The sequence below is a fragment of the Anabrus simplex genome, chromosome 1, assembly GCF_040414725.1.
Source record: "Anabrus simplex isolate iqAnaSimp1 chromosome 1, ASM4041472v1, whole genome shotgun sequence".
NCBI classification, from domain to species: Eukaryota; Metazoa; Arthropoda; class Insecta; order Orthoptera; family Tettigoniidae; genus Anabrus; species Anabrus simplex.
In genome coordinates, this window is record NC_090265.1 from 843,953,433 (window position 1) to 843,976,988 (window position 23,556).

General features: G+C 38.2%; 1 protein-coding gene across 2 annotated transcripts in view; it reads right to left on the reverse strand.

Annotated features, from left to right (window-relative positions):
• Positions 1–23,556, reverse strand: part of mTor (serine/threonine-protein kinase Tor) — a 415,570-nt gene that overhangs the window by 305,895 nt on the left and 86,119 nt on the right. For both annotated transcript variants that reach the window (XM_067136412.2, XM_067136411.2), the window contains exons 10-11: positions 6,214–6,420; positions 5,929–6,134 (exon numbers count right to left, since the gene is read on the reverse strand). In XM_067136412.2, coding sequence (XP_066992513.2) covers positions 5,929–6,134; positions 6,214–6,420 — 413 coding nt within the window. The remainder of the gene's footprint in view (positions 1–5,928; positions 6,135–6,213; positions 6,421–23,556) is intronic.

Consider the following 23,556-nt stretch of genomic DNA (forward strand, 5'->3'; position numbering starts at 1 on the left):
TATAAATTACGAGGCAATGTGGTCAGTGTGATAAATCCCATCAGCTGTTATTCTTGACATTCTAGACCAGGGCCGCTATCTCACTGCCAGATAGCTCCTCAATTGTTCTCACGCTGGCTGAGTAGACCTCCAATGCCTCTCAGATCCAAAATCCCCAACCTAGTTGGGATTCAAAACCCGAGGCCTCCAGGTAAGAGATAGGCTCAATACCCCTAGACCATGGGACTGGCATCCTGCTTCTATTCAGGAGGTAAAATATTCAACTTATATTTTCCCTGAATCAGGAATTTAGAGGAAGTAACAAGCAGAGTAGTCCCTAATTCAAAGGAGTGTCCGGCACAAGGATTGCCGCTGCCCTTCCATGCAAATCTGCGGTGATGCAGCCATTAGAGACAGTACATAAACATATCCATCTGCACCTAGCTCCATTAATCTCCTAGGTAACCTACCATATTTACTCGTGTATTAGACCCCCTCGCATATTAGATCCCCTTGGCTTTTCGAGATGAAGAAAATGAAAAAAATAAATCTCACATACAAGACCCCCCAACGTAATTTGTCAGAGAACAAAGATTCCACTTCGAAGCACGTACAAGCCTTGTGCAGCTCTAATGGTATCACACAAATTTATTAATAGTTTTGTCCGTACGACCCACACAATGAAAACATGCGTCGAAGTCATGCGATACATCTGTGTTTCGTAGTTAAGAAATGTCAGCCTCCGAAGCGTAGGCCTACTGCAGCTCTGATGACATTGCATAAATAGGTGAATAGTTCCGTGTCTGACCCACGGATTGCAAGCACGCATCAGTCATGTATATACGTCTGTTTTGTAGTTAAGAATGTCCACCAGCATAATGGTTAGCACAATTAGCTGCCATTCTCAGGAGTCTGAGTTCGATTCCCGGTACCGTATTCCCAGATTTACGAATGACAGGAAGGTTGATTTGCAGTAAAAAGGTACATGCAACTCCCTTCCACTGGGGGCCTGTCTAAAAAAGAGCTGCACAACCTCAGGTAAAGGAAACTAGTTTACTTTAGTTAAGAAACATTCACAGTTATTGCTAAGCCTATTAATTTAGGCAGGCCAGAACATTAACAAAGTGATCATATATCTCGTAACTCGGGTCAATATAGGGTTTTCTTTGGGACAGAAGTAGGTTTAAAACGTGAAGAAAAAAAATCCAATCACAATCGTTTTACTCACCAATGTACCTAACAAATAGTAATAATATTGATTTCTTTATGTCCCCACTTACTTTCAACGATTTTCAGAGACGCCAAACATAACATACTAGGGTATGAGTTTAAAAAAATGGAAGATAACGAACGTACAAAATTATTATTATTATTATAAAACACATTACTGCCCCACTTGTAGATATCCATAAATGAGGCAAACTTTCCTGTTATTTATTTTTATTCTTTCCATCGTGGAACTTTTGGCACTATCCGGGTGATAGCATACCTTACCTAAACAATGCGGTCTCTCTTATTTCATTTACAGCCGTTTACATAAATCCTGATGTGATATGTGTAGAGAACAAGCATGAACTATACTTAAAAATAAGTGTCTGGCTTTCAACAGCCACAGTTATGAAAAGAATGCTTCCAGTCACTATGTATTACATTCAGAAATACAACTCGTAACATTTGCTAGTTATCAACTGGTGGTTTGGCATGCTTTCAACAACACGGCTTTATTCAGGAGTAGCTTCTGCTACACATACGCCAGCTGGAATATCAGAGAAACCATTTGGGAATAGCTTCAAACTGTTTTGACTCTATAGTCGGGAACGAAACTATTTTTAAAAGGTTCTAAAAGACAGGACCTTGAATGCTCTCGGTCTCGATTGCAGCTGTAGTGTTTGACTGACAAGATGGCAGTGAAGATGATGTCACTTGGAATGATGACACGCTGGTAGCAGGGAAGTTAGCGGCGCAAGACAATTAAAATGAAAGCAGTGATCAATTTTACTGTGTGGTAGGCCTACTGCCCAACTGACAGAGACAACTGACTGGCCATCAAGTTATTTTGTATCAATATTGCATAATATGATGATACGATGCCCTTATCCCTTTTCTCCACGGGGTTGAGTATGAAGCAAGACGAATCTTTGTAGCAATTTTATGACCATATGCCCTTCCTGACATCGACCGGATCAGAGGAATTAGTGATATGAAATGAATGATGTGATATGAGTAACTAAAACAGATTATATTTACTTTATATGTAGACCTAAAAGTCGTGTTCACCATTTACTGACTTTTTACATTTAGAAATAATGTCTTCTAACAAAAATAGCCAGTATAACTCAAATACTTTCATAAGTTTGTTAAAGAACAGTATAGAATGTTTACATGTACAAGTTATAGCACTTTATAGCCTAGAAGTCATGTCTTCACTGCACAAAATTTGAGGTTATCGCATATTGGACCCCCCCCCCCCCTTTACTTTTTTTGGCTGTAAAAGTGGGGAAAGAAGGGGTCTAATATGCAAGTAAATATGGTATTCTTCTCTATTCACTTCACATGACCCCACCACCGAAGCTGGTTTGTTTGCACAGCTTCATCCATCCAGTTCATTTCTAATTTAGCACTTGTCTCCTCATTCTGAGCAAAGCTGTACTGAAAACAGACCAATTTAGAGATCATTTCATCCAAGAACTCGCTTCTTTCTTACAGAATACCATCGATTGCAAATGCAAGCTCACTGCATGAGCCTTGGTACACCTTGATTTGACTGAAATAATCCACCTGTTCTAGTATGGCAATTCCCCACCTCCAAGCTTTCTACAAAACTAACTTCAGTTTGGTCTTGGAAATACTAATTTTCATACCATACTCTCCGCATCTAATTGTCTGGCCAGTTACATGCAATGGGATTACAACGTACAGCCAGCAACTCAACGTTGAGTGTTGGGGTGGCGTTAAGTATTAGTATTACCGTATTTACGTGAATAATACCCGCACATTAAAAAAAAAAAAAAAAAAAAAAAATTTGGGGCACAAAATTGGGGTGCGAGTTTTATTTGCGTCAATGTTGGCATTTTTTTTTCAAAATCAGCCTTCCTAAATTTAGGGTGGCGGGTATTATTCACGTAAATACAGTGGCGGGAATTCTTTGCGTAAATACCAGTGTTTACGTGAATAATACCCGCACATTTAAAAAAAATTTGAGGCATGAAATTCGGATGCGTGTATTTTTTTTTTTTTTTTTTTTTGCTAGGGGCTTTACGTTGCACCGACACAGATAGGTCTTATGGCGACGATGGGATAGGAAAGGCCTAGGAGTTGGAAGGAAGCTGCCGTGGCCTTAATTAAGGTACAGCCCCAGGACTTGCGGAAAACCATTTTCAGGGCTGCCGACAGTGGGATTCGAACCTACTATCTCCCGGATGCAAGCTCACAGCCGTGCGTCTCTACGCGCACGGCCAACTCGCCCTTTGGATGCGTTTTTTTTGCGTCAAAGTTGGCATTTCTTTTTTTTTTTTCAAAATAAGCCTACCTAAAGTTAGGGTGCTGGGATTATTCAATGGCGGGGATTGAGTAAATACAGTATTTATTTACCACTATTCTATTCAGAAACATGGAAGGTCTACAGAAAAAAAAAAAAAAAAAAGGGGGTGAGCCTCTATGTAAATCAAAATTGTTCCCTAGACCCATCTTAAGATGAGATATTATTTACAATATTTATATAGTTTACAAAATACTTACATAATACTGTGTAAGATATACTTACTGCTCGTTCATTCTATTGACAGCTAATCACTCACTCATTCAATCAATTATTCCTGTGCTCGCATACTTCCTTTCAATCTACCAATCTCTCTCTCTCTCTCCGCCTCTGAGGTGAGCCATAAACAAGCGATAGACGTTGGAAGGGATCAATTTCTATAGAGGTAGAGAGGGATTTCCTTTATTTGTTTGGCTACTGTCTCAAGGGAAGGTAACCTCAATGGATGCGAGGGGGAGCGATGGTTAATTAGCCTTTTGGCGTGGCGCTGTACTCTCTGCAGATTGCTCATGTTGTCTGCTATTGTGAGATGCCAAGCAGGTAGACCAAAAGCCAGTGCGGGGTGAACCATGCGAAGATGGGCTAACCTTATTGCTCGTGGACTGCACCGTCTTAAATTTAAATTTCTATATCCCATTGAGACACAGAACTATTTTTTTTTTTTTTCAAATTTTGAAAGGAAAATTGGCAATTACATATGCAAGTCATCAAAACAAAATAACATTTGTAAAATTTTTCTTTTTTAGTAAAATGTACGAAAATTATGGGGTGGTTTCATTTGAGACCACTGTGCCTGTAGGTCACTGCCTAACAGTACAAGTCTTTTACTCAAATTACACAAACTTTTACATCAGGCACAATGTATTGTTCAGTCTTCACTAAATTTAAAAAAAAAAAAAAGAGAGAGGAAACCGTCCCTGACACATGAAAGGCACAAACTGACCCCACATGTCATTCATGACCATGTTGTCCTGTGAGCAGCCTTCTTCGTACTACAGTATCCACAGCATTTTGAAGAGCCATGTATTGGCATGTGTTTTGCTTCAGACTTTCTTTTCTTTGCTGCCACTTGGGTTTAAAACTCATCAGGTTAGGAGTGGTAGACGGGCCAGGAGAGTCTTTAAAACTAACTTCCTACTAGGCCAGAGACAACATTTCTACAAAAATCCTTCAGACGGATATTCTTATCACAGTGATTTTTGCTCCAGTTACCTCCTAATGTTGACAGAGGTACATAATCTTCACTACTGAAATAGTCATCACTGTTTAATGCAACTTCCATTTCACTATCACTGTCAGGTATGATGACTTATGTCGCTGGACTTATTTGTACGTCACTATAACTCTATCAGCATATATTTCACTATCTTCATATCATGCCCTGGATCACTGTCATCTTCTTCTGATTCCCCATCTGACGTAATATCTTCCAACAGTTCAATTATTTCCTTCTTGCCTAACTTACTTCTCAACATTCTGTCCTGAAAAAATGTAAGGTTATGTTACTCGACATGCGGTAAGCTGCAGTGGTTTCAACTGAAACCACTCCACATTTCCGTAAATTCTTTAAACTTAAAACTTCGTATCATCTATTTATTATTTTCAATTAGTTTCTTAAATATCACAACAATAAACGTACCTGAAATCCAAACAATCAAATCAAATTACACCAAAGGAAATTACATTTTCAAAACAAAAGCTACACAATGCTTCAAGCACAAAGTATCTCCATGGAATTTCTACACATATCATCCAATTTCATCAGTTCCAAAATTAATAACCAGAGAACAGCACCTCACAGAGGCAATGCAAGGGGGTTTCAAATGATACCACTGAGGCATAAGGAAGATATAAAATAAAATTGTAGGTGGTTTCAATAGAAACCACTACGCCTGAAAGGGTTATGCCTTTGGGTGTGGCGAATCCACTGTAATGGCCTACCTGAAAAGTCAAAGTGGATCAGATCAAAGAGCTAGGGAGTATAACAAAAGCAAAGTTCATTTCTTGTGTCTCCAGGGAGGTGCAAGAAGTGAATGGAGGTCGATTATCCACTGTCCGACCCAGGATCTCCCTGGACATGGGTGATGGAAGAAGAAAGAAACTCTCTGATCTCTTTTCAAGCTTCAAAACACTACACAACAACAATAAATTGCAGCACAGGAGCCACGTTAGCAGGACATCAATGTCTGAACTAGAGGGGAGAACTAAATTTTGGAATTCTGCAATAGATGCATAGCTTGCAACATTAGTGTACAGAAAGTGAAAACATACAAGCCATGGTAACACTGTGCAAACTAAAATAAAATATTTCCTACATTAGAAAGTGCGATAGGCTTCAATGAAAGAAATATTTCAAGGCAGGAACCAGAAAATTACACTTGTATTAGATGAATAGAAATCACTGCTCCTACCTGAATGAGAGTCTTGCGCAGGGATGGCATCACATATGCAGGATTCATTGCACTTAGACGTCCTATTGTACAAATAGCTAACTCGCGGATTTCAAACACTTCATCGTTCATCGCTACGAAGAGAGCACTCAGGTTTTCAGCTTGTGCAAGATGACTGTCGAAACTTTCATCCAAAGACTCCAAGACGCAGTATCTTACATCCGCATCTGAACACAACAACGCACCATTAATAGAAGAAAGTCATATCACAGACATTTGTTATCAGAGGACTTGGTTGCAGCCTACCTGTATCTGTGATGCCAACCACTAGAAGCTTGCCCAGAACATCAGCAACTGTAGCAGTGACAGTGTCTGAATGTCTGTTAGATGTTCCCTGAAGAGCTAGTTTCAGCAGTCTACTGCATGTCCGTACAGCCTCCAGCCGCACCTCCTGTTGCTCGCTTGTTAGAAAGTGATCTGCACAGCGGCGCACAAATTGCAGTAGCGAATGCCCTGTTCAAACAGGATCAATGAATGATATTACAGCTGAGATAAATTATCAGTGTAACCAATTGTACCGGGTGTAACAATAAGGTACGATCAAACTTTCAGGACAAATTCCTCACGCGTAGAACAAAACACGTTACATGGGCATGGGCCCAGAAATGCTTTATTTCCATGTTAGAACTCATATTATACAACTCTACATATACATTAATCATGGGAAATACACAGGAACAGAATATACCAGCACATCACATGAAACTCCTTCTTATAAGAAGTTCAAAATGCCCATGTTAGCACTGATACATGCATCGCAACACCGTCGCATTGAATCCCAGTACACGATGCAGAGAGTTTTCATGTCAGTATCAATACTAACAGAGGCCATTTTGAACATTTCATGTGGTATGCTGGTACGTTCTGTTCCGTGTGTTTCCCATGATTAATGTACTAAGCAGAGTTGTAAAAGATGAGTTCTAACATAGAAATAAAGTGTTTCCAGATCCATATCCACATACCATATCTTCTACATGTGTGGAATGTATCCTGAAAGTCTGGCCATACATTTTTTTTATGCCCTGTTTATAAATATATATACAGGGTGGTCAGAAACAATGTGAACCAGATATGTGAATATTAGAGGGTTGGTCATACTGATAAATAATTTGAAAATAATTTGTTATATTGCACCATTGTCATTTTATCAGCAGCTGAAATTAGCCAATCAGATCATTTTGCGGGCAAATTCAAATGACCCACACACACACATACACACACACACACCAATGACGATGAAGAAAATAAAATCAGCATGAGTTTTATAACATTATACATCATCATCATCACAGTCTGTGAGTCTCTGTGAATTAACTTAGCTGCCTGCACAGCCCAAACAGCTCATTAGTTCCATTTTTCTCTCATTAAATAGTTAAAAACTGAGTCTAAACACTGCCAACTTGGTCACCCTCCGCTTATTTACCCTTCATGGCTGAGTCCATCAATCTCCTAGGTAAAATAAACTCGTATCCTCAGGCTTAACAAGACAAGGATTGACCGGCGATGAAGTGCTCAGATATGCCTTATATTCTTCCTACTTTTCTTTCTTGTTCATTTTTATGCACAAATTTCACAAAACTACTTTTTCATTCTAGATTGCTTTACATACAAGACCATCTTATAACCTAAACCTGGCAGTTCAATTTCTAACAACACAACATGAAAAGTTCCTCGTGTGTAAACAAGTTTAATTTTACAACACAATGTTTTTAAATTTATCAACCTATCAATGGAACGCATTTTACTATAAATAGTGGCAAGTAAATCAAAACTGCACAACAAGTTATTGTCTCATTAATAACCTATTTTCATTGGCAATCATAAGCCTTTTTCATACTTTGATTAATGACTAAGCTTTTCAAGTGGATTTTTAATTGCATGCTGCCACTTTGTTGTTAAATGGTACACACCCCAAGATTCAACATCGAATACCTTAGAGATTTAAGTTTGTTGAAGACATAAGTATTGTAACAACATTAATTATTTCAACTTTCCTCAGCTGGAGATTGCCCCTGAAGATGAAGTATACAGAAAGACAAGATGAATATTAAAAGTAATTGTGAGTTGGTTAGCACATTTCACATAGTATGTTGTTGCATTAAAAAGTTTGGGAGATATGGATCTTCAGGATTTAGATGGAATATTTCAAGGCAGTCACTGCATTTCTTTTATCTTTACCATTTAACTTTTGCTCTTTGCAAGGCTGAAGATGTCCCCAAAAGGAATGATAATACATGTTCTTTTAACTTTGTTTTAAAGATTAAATTTTCTGAGTACTGTAATATTTTTATTGATACTATTATAAAACTGTTCAAAGTTGGCAATATGGGCTAAATATGACTTATAGTACATGTGATCCTCGCCCTATGGTAGTGCAGCCCTTTTCAAGCATACCCCCCAATGGAGGTAACCTACATATATCATTCTGACCACTTACGAGCCCTCCTGCCATTCTTAAAATTTCTGACAGTACCAGGAATCGAAACTGAGCCCCGAGGAAGGTAGCTAGCATGCTAACTGTCATGCTATGGAGGCAGACAATCTCCTAGGTAACCTATCTTCTTCCATCTCACACGATCCAACCACCAAAACTGGTTTGTATGCATAGCTTCATCCACGGAGTTCATTCCAGACTTAGCCTTGTTCTCCTCGTACAGATTCTACTATTTTATTTCTGTTAAAGCAAAAAGCTGGACACATTTTAAGTAATATGTACACCTTGAAAATGTGTCTCCATAATGTAATGGTTAGCACGATTAGCTGCTGTCCCCGGAGGCCTGGATTTCAATTCCTCGCACTGTCAGAGATTTAAGAATGGCAGGCCTGGTATGTGGCTAAAATGGTACGTGCAGCTCACCTCCTTTAGGGGTGCGCTTAAAAGGAGCCGCACCACCTCGGGATGAGAAAATGAATTGACTTGCCTTGAAATTATAAGTGTCTATTCTTTTGACATTAAACCATTTGAATATCTCAAAGAGCCCGTTCTACGACAGCCAGATAAATGCATGGTTTAAAGTAGTGCAGTAGATTGCACATTTACCCGGAAGTTGGGTTGAAAACTCATATTATGACTTTAGTTTATATGCAAGCTGGAGGAATATTCTCTAGTTAAGCTATGCCAAAGCGGGAGTTGAAACTCTTATCTGGGACTCTGTTCCTATCTGGTACTCCGTTGTAAGAATCAAGATGGCTGTACATCGTGATGAATATGCATCTGCATGATGCTATACAAAAAATAAGTTGTTACAATGTAATCTATGTGTATATTTATAAAATGCATCATACTTTCTGTCCAGCTATCAAAAGGTTTTTAGCGACTTTCCAAGCCAGCAAGTTGTTCTCACTAACTATATGACTCGCACGCGATACTTTAAATTTCTTTGACTTCATAACAACCTACTACTAAGCTTCTAGTCTGTCTAAGATCAGACAAATGATGGCTAGTTACTACTCTAACATTTTCTTAGAAAAAATAAAATAATAACTTACTAATTTTGCAACAATAAATTGAATAATAAAATCACCAATCCTCCACTCCATGCATGTCACCTACTAGTGATATCCCAATTTATTTTACTTCGATGATCGCTGACGAAGATAATGTGTAATGTTCTTGAAACATTTTCAATGAATAAATAGTTTCAATAATAAAAAGTATATTGACAAGGCAGATTCAACCACCACCACCATCATCATCATCATCATCATCATCATCATCATCATCAGTGTTCTGCCATATGGCAGGTCTTCACATGGCAGCTCTCCATGCAACCATAATACTATGGTTTTTAATAGATTTAGACAAGTTAATACAGGTATAAATACAGTACCTATTGCGGTTAAGTTTATCAACTTAACAAAATTGGTCGCATTGATTACGAAGATTAACTGTACTTTCGCCGTAAGGTACATTCTCTTCATTATTATTAGAGAAGAAACAAAATTATTTCATGAGGTAGGAATTATTTGATAAGATACATAACTTGAATCTTACCTTTTGCGTCCATACAATATTATCAGTCTTTTTATTTTCTACAACAATTTTTGTATTTTGTTACATAACGCAATTAATTTTAAAATTTCTTCATATGTGTGGACTGCAATCCTAATTAATTTCTTGGCTGGAACTTAAACATTACAGCCTAATAACAGCCTAATATTGGACTCTTGTAATACAATTTCAAAAGAAATCGTGCTAAACAAACGAAACACCCAGGAACATGCTCAATTTCAATACATTTTCAGTAATGTTATTGCCAATGCAATAAAAATGTTACTACATCCATGGGTAGTACACAAGTAAATATTTATCTTCCAGATTGCAAAACTGCAGTTTACATATCTGGAGTTTATCAGATAATCGTAATACAGGCGGTATTCATAAACTTGGCAGTGTACATTTATCGGCCAGTATTCCTTCTGTTGCACAATTCATACATATCACACCCTGGGCACACACTGCTATAAAGGATTAAAATCTGCAATGAGCTGATTTACTACAACATTTACCAACATCATAAAATGCAGTATGCGGCAAAACAAACGGCACTGAAATTATTGCCCATCTGCTGTACTACATCTTCTTCTTATTATTCTTCTTCTTCATCGTCATTGCGAATGGATCGCTTAGGATCATGCGGAATCAACATTTGTTGGCTTTTTCTTTTAGCCCAGTATTCCTTCACATATAGTGAAAGAATGTGTTTACATTGCATGGACCATACATGCCAGTCTTCCTCTCATCATCCTCAAAACCCTGTGTGAGTGTGATGTTTCTGATTTCATCTTGGTCCAGTAGATTTGTAATCCTAATTCTTTCAGGTCATTCTCTATATGTTTTTACCAATTTTATCTATTGGTTTTATTCTGTAAGAATGTATAAATTCTGTGAGTCAAACCTGTTTGAGTCCATTCTTTCTAAGTGCCCCATGAATTGTATTTTTCCATGATACGGAAAGTGAGGAGTCTGGAGAATCTGAAGATGAAATAGACAATTCTTGCGTGGAGCCTGATCAAGTAACATATCTGCTGGTAAGGATAATAAAACAAAGTGGGATGCTCATGTAATGTGTGAATCAGGATATAAAAGAAAACGGAATATAGTGAAACCTTCTCATTTACCATGTGCAATAAGGGAGGCAAGACATGTCCAATCTTCATCAGAGGCCTAGCAGTTGTATTTCCCAGATGGTGTACTGGAGGAAATTGCAGCATATACTAATGCATGGATTGAAAAAAATCAGCCTAATTATTGCCGGCCACTTTGAAATAAAGGCTGTGATTGGCCTTCTTTATTTGGCAGGTGTAGTCAAATCAAGACATTTGAACTTGAAAGACTTATGGGCTACAGATGGGACCGGTGTTGAAGCTTTTTGCCTAACAATGTCTCAAACACAATTCCAGTTTATCTTACAAGCACTCATGTTTGATGTTATAAATGATCAAGGTAATAGGGTGATAGTTGATAAATTAACTCACATCAGGAAGATCTCTGAGGACTTTGTGTCCTGATGCATGAAATATTATTCACTTAGTGAATATCTCACAATTGATGAGATGTTACAGGGGTTTCGTGGTTGTTGCCCATTCACGCAATATAATCCAAATAAGCCAGATAAATATGGCATCAAAGTATTTTCCATGGTAGATGCCAGAACATTTTACACCTATAAAAACGAAGTTTACGTAGGAAGGGCCTTATAAAGTTGACAACAGTGGCAAAAGTGTTCAATTTCCGGGTCTGAATGCAATATTACCATGGACAATTGGTACACCTCAGTACCATTAGCCGAATCATTGCTCAACGATCACAATCTTAAAATCGTGGGAACAATGAAGAAAATTAAACCAGAAATTCCTCCAGTTTTCGTTCAAACCAAACCCCGTAAAGAGAATACGAGCCTCTTTGCGTATAGAGGACAGCAAACACTTCTCTCATATATACCCAGGAAAAATAAAAATGTACTCCTTTCTAAGATGCATGTAGGAGATAACATCGACTCAGACTCAGGAGAAGTGAACAAAGCCGAGATGCTTACTTTTTTATAACCTCACGAAAATGGGCATTGATGTGTTTGACAGGATGAAGCCTGAATTGTCTGTAGAATCAGCAATCACTGGCCCCTAACATTGTTCTACATGCTTTTGAACATTGCAGCAATCAACAATTTTATTATTTTTAGAGAGAGGCCTAACGGAAGTAGCATAAATCGCCGGATATATTTGCAACGTTTAGCAACTTGCTTTACGTCGCACTGACACATAGGCATGATGGCGACGATGGGATAGGAAAGGCCTAGGAGTGGGAAGGAATCTGCCGTGGCCTTAATTAAGGAACAGGCCCAGCATTCGCCTGGTGTGAAAATGGGAAACCACGGAAAACCATCTTCAGGGCTGCCGACAGTGGGGCATGAACCAACTATCTCCCAGATGCAAGCTCACAGCTGCACGCTCATAACCGCACGGCCAACTCCTCCGGTGGAAATATTTGAAGGAGCTCTCAATGATGCTACGAAATGGTTACGTGATTCATCGTGCATCAATTGACTGCACTACTCCTGATGCAAAGATGAGTTTCCGCAGTATTTTGGGTATTGAAAAAGAGGACCAATGTCGCCAAACTGTAATCAGACAGACAATGGTCGCTGTGCTTATTGTGACAGAAAGAAGAATCTGAAAACCAAAACTAAATGTGTTTCATGTTTACATTTCATTATGTAAAGAGCACACATCCCCATCATGTGCCCAGTGCACGTAGAAAAGTATGGAAATCGTAGAAGAGGAGGAGCAGGACGAAGAGGAGGAGGGGGATGATGATTAAATTCTTCAGCATTGGTGGGATCTGGCAAGTTCTAAACGGTTTACCTGTATTGCACTCAGTGTTAAGTTCCCAGAACTGACTTTTGCCGAGATTTATTTTGAGGCAGCCATAACTGATGAAAATTACTAATGACTGGTGCATTCGGACTTCTGTGGGTTTTCATTCTATTCTATTCAAGTTACAAATGTTCCCCTTCAACAAACATTTCCCATATGACTATTGTACAAAACATAATTTATAAACCAAAGGCTCGTCTATACAGATGGGGAATGCCAACTCCCAGATCAACTCAGGAACGTTTGGTTGCTGTAGGAGTGACGACACAGTTCGACACCAACCACAGTAGTTTTGATGTGTCATTCGATTTCAATTTTGGATGTGTTGTCAGACTTCATTTAATGTTTAAAATTTGGATTGTAAATTGAAACACAACAGATTGTTTACTTTATTATTGACTAGCTGATGTATCCGTGCTTCGCTATGGAATTCTACATTGTATACAGAATTCTGGGTTAGGTAGTGTACACGTTGTGAGCAAGATTGTATTAAATTGCATAGCTCTTAACGTTATCCTAGAAACGCAACGGGGAAGTCGCCAAACATCTTTTCTCATATGAAGACTGAGTTAGGGAATTTTCACTATCATAATAGACCCACTTGCATACCATCAGTCACAGTCAGGTTGAGGAGCTTTTATTATAATGGTAGACACTCACTCTCCACCTGCCTTTTTAACATCCTCAGAAAGACTGTCTTAGTGGTTTTCCCAACTGAAATGAACATACATTAGAATGACGTCAGTAGGAATGGCGCGATTAAAAGCAATGCTTTCATATGTAATACTCGATGAAAGGAAAAACCACACATTTACTCACTTTTAACGAACAGGACTTCGCTGCCGATCTAACAGTCCAAAGTTCCAGAACTGGAATGACCAAGCCGCAGAGAGTCGTGAGCCGTGAACACTCTTCGTCCCTTTTCGGCGGGGAGGGGGTCGAATAGTGGCGACTCCCAGGGCAAAAACTATGCATTTTTCCTAATCTGTTTCCTAGGAGTACCCGATGAGTCGGAAAGTATCAATTCACTGCACTGGTGGCAGAAAAATCTATCTGACTTGAAGGCAAATTTTTCCTCCAAGCCAGAGGAGAAACCCCCTCTTCTTTAATAAAAATGAAGAGGTAGAAGCTTTTCTTAAGAAACGGCTCTTTTCAGGGTTGAATTTTGGGTTATTTACTGAATAGTGGTGCTATCATTTGGAATAGGCCTAAATTGTTATTCTAGACCAGGCCATACTACTACTCTACTTAGTGAGCCTCTAATTTTTTTTGTTTTTGTTTTTGTTAGTTGCTTTACGTCACACCGACACAGATAGGTCTTATGGCGATGATGGGATAGGAAAGGCCTAGGAGTTGGAAGGAAGCGGGCGTGGCCTTAATTAAGGTACAGCCCCAACATTTGCCTGGTGTGAAAATGGGAAACCAAGGAAAACCAGGGCTGCCGACAGTGGGATTTGAACCCACTATGCAAGCTGACAGCCGCATGCCCCTGACCGCACGGACAACTCGCCCGGTAGCCTCTACCTTAACTATGCCCACTGCTCATTCAAAACAGCGTGTCAATGTAGGGATTAAATAGCTGGAATAGTATGATGAAGCAGTGTGTTACGTACCAGCTGTATCAAAAAATATATGAACCAGAGGAATGGCATGCTAAAGAAGAAAGTTATCTAACTCGCTGGTTATTTCCCGCCAATATTCAGTCAGGCTATTATACTCTGTACGCAGCAGAAATTCCATCTATCGGAGTTGAGCGGCAGCATAAGAGACAAAGAACGTCACAACAAACAATGGTCAATGTAATGTTAATGTTGATCAATGGTATGCGCTTTCGATATTGTAGGCTTTCACATTTAGTTTTCTTCCGACTCTGAAATACCACTCTTACCATAGTCTGTACGGTAAAACTGAATAAAACATAAATGACCGGAAATTGTATTCTCTATAACTTTTATGTAGTACTTTTCAATAGGATGAATAACATTGGTATTTAAAAATTACATTTTAGGCGCCTTCCCCTAAATTACAATTTCATCCAGGTTGAATAACATTGTTTATAGCTTAGACTGTAGTTTCTTATTCCCCGACTCTATATACCGATTTTCATTAAATTCTGTTAACCTATTTTCTCGTGGCTCGGCGTGGATATGGACTTAGCATCAAAAATACAAATAGACGAATATCTGTGTTATCATAGCCGGTACAGTAAAAATGTATAAGACATAAATGGTCGGAAATTTAATTCTATATAACTTTGGTTATGTAGTATTTATCGATACGACCACTAATAATATAATTATTTGAGAATTAAATTTTAGGCCATCCCCTAAACTACCATTTTACTCAGCGTGAATTAAGTGATTTATAGCCTTCTCCTTCTCCGACTTTGCATACCAATTTTCAATGAGATAGGACCACTAATAATGTAAATATTTAAGAATTAAGTTTTAAGCCTTCCCCTAAACTACCATTTCACTCAGCGTTAATGTAATTTTTTATATCCTAGATTGTAGCGACTTATTCCCCGATGTTGCATACCGATTTTTATTAACATAAATATTTGAAAATTCAATTTTAGGCCTTCCACTAAACTACCATTTCAATCAGCATGAATAAAATTATTTATGGCCTAGATGGTAGCGACTTATTCCCCGACTTTGCATGCCGATTTTCATTAAATTCTCTTCAGCCGTTTTCTAGTGAGACAGACAGACAGACAGACATACATACAGACAGACAGACAGACAGGCAGACAGGCAGACATTACAGAAAAGTGGAAAGTGCATTTCCTTGTTACTATGGACATGACCGATACAGAAATACCATTCTTTTCAAATTCTGAGCAATGTACAGACAAAACTCTTATTTTATATATATAGATTGTATGTGAGCATATGATTTTTCCAATTGGATCGTGGCTGAAGATGACCCAGTGTATATGGGGTCGAAACTAGTCCAACTATACCCTTCTCTACCCTTTGATAGTGATCAGTTGTCAATACAGACCATAATGAAATTCATAACTTATGATTGTGATTTAGCGATGGCAGAATTGAATATAATGCATTCGAGAACTTCTTGAGAATCTATATTTACATTTGAAACCATATTCTCAAGTTAACATATCCTTTAAAAGTCAATGTAGGCCTAATTTACGTGGTAGCAAGATTTCCAGAAACTAATTACGCACAATATACCAGTGACCAAATTACAATGGAAGGTTTAAAAAAAGAAGGAATTTCGCCATCATGTCAGGCGCTTTTGTATTGAACATGCTTTATTTTATTACATTAGAGAGTTAAAAACTACTTATGATCGATTGTTGTTCGGCTTGAAGTTACTAAATTTTTCAAATAGTTTAGCTGCTCAAAGTTGCTGAACTGAAAGAAGTTTTCACGGGAAACTGACGGAAGTTTCTCCGGTAAAACTGAATGTAAATTATAGTGATTTTTAACTCGCGTACCATTAATTAATGTTTGAAGCCGGCCCTGCAGTTTAACTTGCCTGCCCCTCACCCGGAGGGCCCGGGTTCGATTCCCAGCCAGCTCAGGTTTTTTACCTGGATATGAGGGCCGGTTTCAGATCCACTCAGTCTACATGATTACCTCTACTTGGGGAGCTATCTAATGGTGAAATGGCAACCTTGGTCTAGAGAGCCAGGAATTATGGCCGAGAGGATTCGTCACACTGACCATGCTTCATGCAGGCCTTCGTGCTGAGCAGCAGTCGCTTGGTAGGCGAAGGCCCATTTGGTCCACCAGCTATAAATTCAGTGTGGCACTGGCACATTCTTAATTTTTCTACCAGTTACAAATTAAAAACGTGCCAGTTATTTAACCATATCTTTGTGTGCCGTCCTTGATTCAACCATTGACAATGTCCAACAGAGGAACTTTTCAGCATTTTCATAATTTTGATGCAAGTGTAATAGACTATTATAACTTGGAAACAATATTCTTTAACTCATGGGTGAATAATGCAAAAATCAAGCTTGAATTATTATTATTATTATTATTATTATTATTATTATTATTATTATTATTACTTCTTGTGAGGTGTGGCTATGAAGTTGTTTACATCTATTAGTATTATTGTTTATGTAGTTTTGTACGAACTTTATTTGGTCGTATTATTTGTGAGGTTTTGTCATGAAACATCTGCTGTGTGTATATATAAATATGAGTTTATTTAATGTAAGAACATGTAATTAATAATTTATTATTACCAGTATATATGATGTATAATCCACTGCAATATTGTGCAACACACTGTAATAGTCTAGAACAACGCAATGTGCAGCTTGAATTGTGTAGAAAATTCATTACATTGTAAACAGGCTATTGGAGACTTGCAAAATTATGAGAAGACATATTGTGTCATATTCTTCTAGAAGACTGGCCAGGCAACGTATATAAAGAGGTAGTCTTGGGAGTAGAGTTGAGTTGTTTTAATGAACTTATGTGGAAGTCGTATTAGCCGAGTGTTGAAGTCAAGTATGTGAATTATGTTGGTAGTTGGGTGTAACATGCCACTGTAGCAGTCAGATTTTTGTCAAGATGGCAGTTCATTAGTGCGTGTGTGTAAGAATATGTGTACATATCTGTAAATATGTGTAAATAACTTTTAAATAAAACAGTGTACACAACTGGCAGCATCTTATGTGCGTCTTTGTGGATGCATCAATTTTAATAACAAGTACTTGGAACATTTTAACATAATGCAATGCATCTAAGAATCTTAGAGCCTGATTTTAATTTCGTCATATTTTACATGTGCACATCGTCCATCCTAGATGTTTTGAACACTTTTTAATGTCATTTATGTGTGTTTGTACATTTGTTTTAGTTATTGAATGTGTTTGTACAGTTTCGCATTAAGGCTGATGATGGTCAGCCAAGGCCGAAACTAGTTCCTAGATTAGAAATGTAATGTAAACATTGCATAATATAGTATTGAAAAGGTGGACCATTTCGACATAAGTTTAATTATTGTGAGAATACAGGCAGCGGAGATGAAATTCCTAAGAGGTATTGAGGGCAAGAGCAGAAAGGATAGAATTAGAAATGAAGAGAGAAGGAAAAGGAAAGGAACCTTGAAACTTCAAGACAGGACAGAAACTACAAAGCTAAAGTGGTATGGGCATATAATGAGAATGGGAGAAGAGAGTGTGCAAAAAAAAGTTTTTTTCAGAGATGTTAACAGGAAAGAACCACAAGGAAGACCCCGAATGAGGTGGACAGATTCAGTGTGGGAGTGTATAGAGAAGAGGAGAGGAAAACCAGAAGATGAACTTAAAGGAGGAGAGTGATGGAGAGACAGGCAATGGAGGTCCTTGATTCACAACCCAACCTGTGAAGCTGGAAACAGGAAACGAAGATGATGATGATGATGAGTCTATAAAGACCTCATTATTACCACAATCATGTGCGAATTGTGCCGTTTTTGTTGGGCTAGAAACTTATCCCTCCAACGACAACGGATGCAGCAAGATGGAGCTACAGCCCACATCACGGGGGAATTCACTTAGCTTTCTGCAACTACACTTTGGAGATTGCCTAATTTCTCGTGGAACTTCATTCCCGTACAATACCTGCTTCCTGGATCTCACGGCCCTACACGCGTACAAACGGGGCATGTTGAAAGAATCAATTTTCAAGACACGTGACACACCTACAAATATTCTTGAGTTATGCAAGAAGATAACATCATTTCTTGTGTCCTTACAGCAAACTTTGTTTATAAAAATGTTTACTAATCTTCAGAAACATTATGAACAATATGTGGCATGTGACGGAATACATTTTGTAAGTTATAATTTTCAGGATGATCTGTATTGATGAGCAATTAGAATTCAAGTTAAGCAAAGGTCCACCTATCCAATACACATTCATTAATGATGTAAGATATTTAAACATCAAAATCGTCATGGTGCTAGTTTTGACCTAACTAGAGGTCATCTTCAGCTGTTATAACCAATAACTGACTAGACATTGACCTTTTTAAATTTTTTACAATATGCTTTACGTCACAGCAACACAGATAGGTGTTATGGTGATGATGGGATAGGAAGGGCTGGGAGTGGGTAGGAAGCGGTCATGGCCTTAAATAATGTACAGCCCCAGCATTTGCCTCGTGTGCAAATGGGAAACCATGGAAAATTATCTTCAGGGCTCCTGACAGTGGGGTTTGAACCCACTCTCTCCCGAATGCACAGCTGCGCGCCTCTAACCACATGGCCAACTTGCTTGGTCATTGGCAACAAAAATGTACATTAAATAAACATAAAAACTAATTTCATAAGGTTGTATTAAAACATGCAGAATAAAATGTTTTTCACAGTCTTAGCTTGTGGTTAACAATAACTGAATATAAATTCAAAACAGTCTGGCTTGTGATTAACAATTATTGTTGAATATACTGTAAAATCATCCAAGCGACAGGTTTCGCCAAATTGGTATGACGTGGTGTTTAGCCATTTGGGAGTACTTGATTGAAGTATAAATAACATGGTAGTGTATCAAATGGGTAATATTTTTCAACATTAAAATCAGTCACTACTGATCTGCATTTAGGGCAGTCGCCCAGGTGGCAGATTTCCTATCTATTGTTTTCCTAGACTTTTCTTAAATGATTGCAAAGAAATTGGAAATGTACTGAACATCTCACTTGGTAAGCTATTCCAATCACTAACTCCCCTTCCTATAAACGAATATTTGCCCCAATTTGTCCTCTTGAATTCCAACTTTATCTTCATATTATAATCTTTCCTACTTTTATAGACACCACTCAAACTTATTCATCTACTGATGTCCTCCCAAGCCATCCCTTCACTGACAGCTTGGAACATACCACTTAGTCGAGCAGCTTGTCTCTTTTCTCCCAAGTCTTCCCAGCCCAAACATTGCAACATTTTTGTAACGCTACTCTTTTGTCAGAAATCACCCAGAACAAATCGAGCTGCTTTTCTTTGGATTTTTTCCAGTTCTTGAATCAGGTAATCCTGGAGAGGGTCCCATACAATGGAACCACTTTCTAGTTGGGGTCTTACCATAGACTTATATGCCCTCTCCTTTACATCCTTACTACAACCCCTAAATACCCTCATAACCATGTGCAGAGATCTGTACCCTTTATTTACAATCATATTTATGTGATTACCCCAATGAAGATCTTTCCTTATATTAAGACCTAGGTATTTACAATGATCCCCAAAGGGAACTTTCACCCCATCAACACAGTAATTCAAATTGAGAGGAATTTTCCTATTTGTGAAACTCACAATCTGACTTTTAACCCCGTTTATCATCATACTATTGCCTACTGTCCATCTCACAACATTATCGACGTCATTTTGCAGATGCTCACAACCTTGTCACTTATTTATTACTCTGTTCAGAATAACATCATCTGCAAAAAGCCTTATCTCTGATTCAATTTCTTTACACATATCATTGATATATATAAGAAAACATTAAGGTCCAATAATACTGCCTTGAGGAATTCCCCTCTTAATTATTACAGGGACAGATAAAGCTTCACCTACTCTGAGTTCTATTTTCTAGAAACAGAGCCACCCATTTAGTCACTCTTTTGTCAAGTCCAATTGCACTAATTTTTGCCAGTAGTTTCCCATGATCTACCCTATCAAATGCCTTAGATAGGTCAATCACGATACAGTCCAATTGACCTCCTGAATCCAGGATATCTGCTATATCTTGCTGGAATCCTATAAGCTGAGCTTCAGTGGAATAACCTTTTCTAAACCCAAATTGCCTTCTATCAAACCAGTTATTAATTTTGCAAACATGTCTTATATAATGAGAATGCTTTCCCAAAGCTTACATGTCAAACTGATCGGCCTGTAATTTTTAGTTTTATGTCTATCACTCTTTCCTTTATACACGGGGGCAACTATAGCAACTCTCCATTCATTTGGTATAGTTCCTTCAACCAAACAATAATCAAATAAGTACTTCAGATATGGTACTATATCCCAACCATTGTCTTTAGTATGTCCCCCGAAATGTTGTCAATACCAGCTGCTTTTCTAGTTTTCAACTTTTGTATCTTACTGTAAATGTCATTGTTGTCATAGGTAAATTTTAATACTTCTTTAGTATTAGTCACCTCCTCTATCTGGACATTATCCTTAAACCAACAATCTTTACATACACTGCTGACTGAATACTTCTGCCTTTTGAAGATCCTCGCATACGCACTCCCCTTGTTCATTAATAATTTCTGGAATATCCTTCTTGGAACCTGTTTCTGCCTTAAAGTACCTATACATACTCTTATACATTTTTCACTAAAATTTGTATGGCTACCAATTATGCTTGCCATCATGTTATCCTTAACTGACTTCTTTGCTAGATTCAATTTCCTAGTAAGTTCCTTCAATTTCTCCTTATTTCCACAGCCATTTCTAACTCTATTTCCTTCCAACCTGAACCTCCTTCTTAGTCTCTTTACTTCTCTGTTATAATATAGTGGATCTTTACCATTCCTTACCACCTTTAAAGGTAAAAACTTATTTTCACATTCCTCAACAATTGCTTTAATCCATCCCAGAGTCCGTTTACATTTTTATTTACCATTTTCCACTGATCATAGTTACTTATTAAAAATTCCCTCATGCCTGTTTTATCAGCCATATGGTACTGCCTAGTAGTCCTAATTTTAATATCTTCCTTTCTTTCACATTTATTTTTAACTACCACAAAAACAGCTTTGTAATCACTAATACCATCTATTACTTTGGTTTCTCTATAAGGCTCATCTGGTTTTACCAGCACCACATCCAGAATATTCTTCCCTCTAGCTGGTTCCTTCACTTTCTGAATCACATGTCCTTCTCATATTAACTTATTTGCCATTTGTTGGTCATGCTTCCTGTCATTCGCATTACCTTCCCAATTGATATTTGGTAAATTGAGATCACCCGCTACAATCACGTTCCTTTCCTTATCATTTCCCATATAGCTGATTATCTTATCAAATAATTCTGAATCAGCGTCTGCGCTACCCTTTCCCAGTCTGAACACAGCAAAAACATCAAGTTGCCTATTATCTTTAGAGATGAGCCTTATACCTAGAATTTCATGTTTGTCATCCTTAACTTTTTCGTAGTTTACAAATTCTTCTTTTACCAGGATGAATACTCCCCCTACTACCATTCCTATCCTATCTGTACGATACACCCTCCAGTTCTGCGAGAAAATTTCTGCATTCATTATAATATCATTTCTCAGCCACTTACAATATTACAATATCTGGTAAGTATATATCTATTAAATTACTGTATTCCTTTTTTTACAATACTTCTACAGTTGAGCACTAACATTTTTATGTCATCTCTACTTGATTTCCAGTTCCTTGAACACCGCTCCCTGGGCCATCACATTTTACTAAATGTACCTCCTTATAACCCTTCCAAACAAATTTCCTAACCTATATGTACCTCTGCGGTTTAAGTGAAGGCCATCTGAGCGCAGATCCCTATCTCCTACTCACCCATTAGGATCTAGAAATCTCACTCCCAGTTTCCTACATACTCACTCCATAATCTCATTTAAATCCCCAATCACCTTCCAGTCAGTATCCCTCCTACACAGTATTCCAGTGATAAAAATTTCTGCTTCCTTAGACTTCACCTGTACTGCATTTACCAGGTCCCACACATCCCCAACTATGTTGGTACTTATACCTGCTTGTCTTACATTGTTAGTACCAATGTGAAACACTACCACCTTCTCCTTTCCCTCCTCCTTCTCTTCTACTTTCCTCAACATCTTCCTTAACCTAATTCCTGGATAACACTCTACCCTGGTACCCTTTCCTCTACACACTTTCCTGACATGTCTAACGATGGAATCCCCCATGACTAGAGCCTCAACCCTACCCACCTCATTTGATCCCCTCCGCTCGTGGCCAGTTCTATCTTTCCTGACAGCTGCAGAAACTACTTCCTCCTCCTTTTTCTCCATCCCATGACCCTGTTCCACCTGTCTTTTCTTATCCACTACTCCACATTTCTTTCCTACTTTTTCCCTTTCTCCTACTTCCACACTTCTCAGCAACAGTTCCCTGTTCCTCACCTTCCCTCGGTTGTTCTATCTGCAGTGACTCGTACAGATTTCTCACAGACACCTGTCCTGAATTCTGATCCTGAATGGAGCCCTTAGCCTGCAGTCTCCTTCCCCTTCTACAATTCCCCCCCCCCCCCCCTTTCCTTTTCCTATCACTCTTAAATGCTGGATCAATAGATCATTTAAGAAAAAAAATGATACCAGTGTTGTTTTTAAATACAGATCAAATTAGACAAGGTAGTGTTTGAAAGAGAAGAAGAAAAAGGATAACTACATATGAAAGAAAATGAGGGTTGAAAAAGTAATGTTATATGAGACTCACCCACATAAGTGCACAATCCAATGTTATGTTGTCAATCCAGTGACAAAAACCACAATAATATGAACAGGAATGAATGTAGGAAGTAGAGAGGAGGGATAGGGGTGGGAGGGGTGAAGAGTAGTGAATAATAACATGTTATTTGCTTTATGCCCCACTAACTACTTTTACAGTTTTCAGACACACCAAGGTGCGGGAATTTTGTTCTGCAGGAGTTCTTTTACATGCCAGTAAATCTACCAACATGAGGCTGTCGTATTCGAGCACCTTCAAATACCACCGAACTGAGCCAGGATCGAACCTGCC